Source organism: Dendropsophus ebraccatus, chromosome 6 (genome assembly GCF_027789765.1).
Source record: "Dendropsophus ebraccatus isolate aDenEbr1 chromosome 6, aDenEbr1.pat, whole genome shotgun sequence".
NCBI classification, from domain to species: domain Eukaryota; kingdom Metazoa; phylum Chordata; class Amphibia; order Anura; family Hylidae; genus Dendropsophus; species Dendropsophus ebraccatus.
This window is the reverse complement of record NC_091459.1, coordinates 139,762,521-139,767,554: the sequence shown is the minus strand read 5'-3', so window position 1 is coordinate 139,767,554 and position 5,034 is coordinate 139,762,521. Positions and strand designations below refer to the sequence as shown.

At 37.9% G+C, this 5,034-nt stretch overlaps 1 protein-coding gene across 2 annotated transcripts in view; it reads right to left on the bottom strand.

Moving 5' to 3' along the window:
• Window positions 1–1,325: 1,325 nt before the first annotated feature.
• The window catches only part of OSR1 (odd-skipped related transcription factor 1), a 9,569-nt gene continuing 5,860 nt past the window's right edge, over window positions 1,326–5,034 (bottom strand). The window contains exons 1-3 of one of the 2 annotated variants that reach the window (XM_069974084.1): window positions 4,637–4,697; window positions 3,781–4,452; window positions 1,326–2,375 (exon numbers count right to left, since the gene is read on the bottom strand). In XM_069974084.1, the coding sequence (XP_069830185.1) occupies window positions 2,240–2,375; window positions 3,781–4,424 (780 nt within the window). In that variant the 5' untranslated portion in view covers window positions 4,425–4,452; window positions 4,637–4,697 and the 3' untranslated portion in view covers window positions 1,326–2,239. Of the gene's footprint in view, window positions 2,376–3,780; window positions 4,453–4,636; window positions 4,698–5,034 lie in introns of those variants that run through there. The other variant, XM_069974083.1, reaches the window with a different exon arrangement.

Genomic DNA, 5,034 nt, shown 5'->3' with positions numbered 1-5,034 from the left:
CTAAATGCTCAGCATTTGACTCCTGGTGGCTGGGGAAGTTGAATGCCGCCCTAAGGATTCCTCGAAAACATGGATATAGGCTATTGCACTTTAGAAACATATCAGGGGAAGGCGGCCGTCTCGTAACAAAGCGGCCATCTATTTAAAGAGATGGACACTTTTTCCCAAAATGTTCCCAAAGTGGGAACATAGCCTGTGTTTTCCCAGCAGCCCTAGGGCGACATCCAACTTCTACTGCATACGGAAGTCAAATGCTGAGCTTTCGGCTTCGGAGAACGTTGCCAAACCCAAACAGTTCTGCAACTTTGCTCAACACTAATTGTGAGTTGTAGACACTTTCCCAGTGTCGGACTGGGGTATCTGGGCCCCACCAGAGGAAATGATCCTGGGGGCCCACCAATGAACAACCAGTGAGACATGTCAATCAGTGTTTATGCAGGTTCTAAAGCTGGGGGCCCACCGGAGGATCCTCCAGTCCTATGGAGGGCCAGTCCGACACTGCACTTTTCTTTAGGGTGACATCACTAAAAGGAGGTGTAGCTTTTGTCAGTGGGGCCTAAACACACCAAAATTTTGGTTCATGCTACTGGTTTGAAGTAAGCCAACTAATAGTTGATCTTAACCTAGACTAGACAGAATCCAGATATATTAAAGTCTGTTAGTCTACGTTTGCATTGTTTACGCGTTCCGTAAATTTACCTGTAATTCTGGACAAATTTAGGGTACGTTAATTACTATTGGGCAAGTCACATTGTCCGTAATTTTCCAGATCACATAGAAGTCTATGGGAACGTCTGTAATTTTTGCGGATCCGTAATTTTTATGGAAGAAAAGTCCGTAACTTATACATATCACCTTAATTTAACTATCACCTTCCCAGATTACGAATGCACAACAGACACGTTTTTTGTAGATTGCAGACAATGATTGCAGACATAATATATGGTCCTGAAAAACCACTGCACGTGTAAAAAAAAAATTCCTTCGGTATAATTTTTAAATTTCGTAATTCAATCCAATAACAAAAAACTGGCAACGTGCCTTACATGAGATCGTAAACAATTTCCGCTCAGTTCTGTTTTGCTTTAATTATCTGGAAGTGGGTGTGGCTTTAAGATAGGGTGTGGCCTATAGATGTTACATTTAAAAAAAAAAATTATAGTGATTGGTCTAAGGTAAATATAAATATTAGTGTAAGTTACGCCAACCAAGATCTGGCAGGATGTACTATAGTCACACATCTTCTGCCTATCCGGTCTAGTTTCAAGCTAAGTCTATGACAATATTAAAATAATAAACTGACCAGTAACCGTAATGCGGACAAGACCATTTGAATATTTCTTTTTTATTACACAAATCCAGTGACAAGTGGTAATTTGTATATCAGCATAAAGTGCCAAGACAACCAGAGAGAGCTATTGCAACAAAAATTCAAAAACAAAAAATTAAAAAGGCAAAAAAATTATTTTTTTTGAAAAAATTTAAATAAAATACAAAAAAGAAAAAGAAAACGTAAAACATTAAATAAAACTGGAATGTTATCTGTTTACACAATATTCTGAGATTTTGCTACAAAGTGGCAGTAAAAGAAAATGTAAGAGAGGCCCCACTCCATTCCAGCATGCAGTCTGAAGCAAAGCGTTTATTACACACAGTGAGCCAAAAAAACATTCCCTATTCTTCAAAGTGAGAAAAAAAAAACTTTCGCTTTTTTTTTTCTTTTCTCTCCAGAAAACAGAATTAACAATAAACAAGAAAAAAAAAAAAAAGGAAGGGGGGGGGGAGGGTGACAATGGAATTACTGACTGTCTGAGAGACTCCTTCAAGATCAACATATCACAACAGCAAAGTGTGAACGTACAGATGCACAGACGTTGCGTCTACGGCTGCGGTGTCCATAAATAAAATAAACTCTGTTACGTGGAAATTCATATTTTCTCTTGTAATCCTCCCAGTCAGTTCTGTTGTGTGTACGAGAAGAAGAGAAGGGGCCTCCACTGGAAAAGTAGGATGTTAGCACCCTCTCTTGGCACACAGTCCGCCAGTGGCACCATGTCATCTTCTTCTTTCGACTCCAAAAAAGTCTCTTTCAATAAGTCTCATCCAAGGGAAAAAAAAACAAAAAAAAAGTTCCTCATAACAGAGAAGCGTTCTGTCGTATGTACACGTAGAAATAGTAAAGAGTTAAATAGTTTTTATTTAATATATATATTTATAGTAGTCTATAGGCACGGAGAGTTCAGCACTTAATTTTGGAAGGTTTTAGTTCTTTCACTTGTGTATGAAGAGTTTTGTGAACGGCCAAAGTCCTTGACTGACAGAATCCTTTGCCACACTCCTGACACTTGAAGGGTTTCTCTTTAGAGTGGATGTACCTGGAATAGAAGAGATTAGGTTCATTTATTTATTTAATTTTAGTCGATTTTATAAATTAGATTTATGTTATTTTTTTGTTTTGTTTTTGACGACAAACCACAAATATGAAGGAGAGTTTCGTCAAAATGTGATATCTGAAGGATCTATTTTAGTGAATATATTGAGTGAATTCGATGAGGGTTGTGAATGTTTTTGAAGGGGCTCAGAATTCAACTGACTATGTACTAGAGTAGATGAATTGTGCATGTTATGGGGGTATAGGGGCACCTGTGGCAGCTTTTTCTTAAGAGCACATGTTCTAGATGACCCTATGGCTAGAACATACATGTTGGAATATGTTGTAAGGAACCCCCCAAACAACTTCAGAGAAGTATACCTAGTATACTAGATAGATAGACAGATAAATAGATAGATAGATAGATAGATAGATAGATAGATAGATAGATAGATAGATAGAAGATAGATAGATAGATAGATAGATAGATAGATAGATAGATAGATAGGAGATAGATAGGAGATAGATAGATAGATAGGAGATAGATAGATAGGAGATAGATAGGAGATAGATAGATAGGAGATAGATAGATAGATAGGAGATAGATAGATAGATAGATAGATAGATAGATAGATAGATAGGAGATAGATAGATAGGAGATAGATAGATAGATAGACAGATAAATAGATAGATAGATAGATAGATAGATAGATAGATAGATAGATAGGAGATAGATAGATAGGAGATAGATAGATAGATAGATAGATAGATAGATAGATAGATAGGAGATAGATAGATAGATAGATAGATAGATAGATAGATAGATGCAAGCTTTCGGAGCACAGGAGGCCCTTCATCAGGCAAGTTTACTTATGTAAATCTAAGAATGCAACCCCTCAGGAACAAGTAAGTATGAACGAGATGGAAGAACTCAAGTCTACCCCCCCCCCCCCCCATAACTTTACATATGTATGTATGTTTTGTAATACTTTAAACCCTGGGGAACTGGGGAACTTCTGTTCCATATTGACGGCAGCAGTTGGTCTATATAATACCTGGAGATGGTGAGATTAGTAGTATCTTCCGAAAAGTAGAAGGTTCCAAGCCTTAGGGTTATTTTAGAATACACAGAATAATAATAAGAATTCTACTATTGGTCGTACTGTCTATTACTTTGTTATTTGTAACACTTTGGGTACAGCCGGAGGTTATTACTCGTGAAATATGAAGCCTTTGTGGCCGGAGCGTATCTAAAGTTGTTTTTAGATATTTCCTCATGTGTCAAAGCTGTTTGGAGTTTGAAGGCGCCCCAGAGTATTGCTCCACACACCTCGGTGATAGCCCCATACATCATATATTTATAGTTCTACTTATGGTTTCTATTATTGGAGATGTAACCGAGTTCTTACCTGTGGTCTCTCAGATGGTCTTGTCTTCGAAAAGCCTTATGGCAAATGTCGCACGTGTAGGGTCTTTCGTCTGTGTGGGTTCTTTCGTGGATCAATAGATTATAGGACTTGGTAAAATGTCTCCCGCAAAATTTACACACAAATTCTTTCTTGGTTTTTGAAGGTAGCCTCCCCCGCGTGGGTTTCTTCTCAGGCGTCAGCTTGGTGACATCTAGGAGAGCACCCATACTTGGTGGAGAACCTTGTCCATCCAGCTGACTCAGCTTACAAGGGTCTTCTTGTGTGGCCGCAACAGCCAAGTTGGCAAAGTCAAATCTTGGTTTGGTTTTAGTGGCAAAACCTGTAGACTCATGTTTGGGGTGGATAACGTGAGGAAAGAGAGGGAAACCTGGGATTTGGAACCTGGTGTCTATCAAACTGGAGGCTCCTGGCACTTTAGAGAAGGAAGATCTTGGGAGGTGTAATGTTGGGTATCCTAAAGTCCATTGGTGAAGATGAACCGCATGCAGGGCACTGAAGCTATACAGGTTGGGGATGTGGTCGGCAGGTACTGGAAGACCATTGAAGGCTTGAAGGAAGGAGTAGTTGGTCAACTGCAGAGATGGATGGATGGGCACTGGCGCTGGTAGCGTTTTGCTCGCCATGGTGGTAACCTCAGGATTGGAGTGAACACTGTAGATGAAAAATAACACAAAGATTTAATACAAAGACTTAAGGATGGAACACAGAAAGAAAAAAAAACCTATATATATATATATATATATATATATATATATATATATATACACGCATGTATATATATATATATATGTATATATATATATATATATATATATATATATATTCCAGGAATTACCCTATTGGCCTCGAGTGGTGAAGAAGAACAACTTCTTGCAATGTGATACTGCGGCAAGGCTTTCCTTTCTCTCTTTCTCTAAATAACCCTTTATAAGTGTTTTTGGCCCCCAGCACCCAGGTCACATGACCTCCCAGCCCTTCCCCCATCTACTCATTGGCTTCATATACTCTCCTTAGGGGAGGACATATGATTCTGATATCATTAATACTCCAGTGTATAGGGAGTACATTATCAAGCCTGCTGGTCCATGTAGTGCTACATTATCTTATTATGTAACGATTATTATTATTATTATTATTATTATTATTATTAATTTATTTAATTTTATTTTTTTCTGTTAAATAAGTAAATGTATGATTCATTTCTAAGTCTAATATTTCCCTAATATATGAACA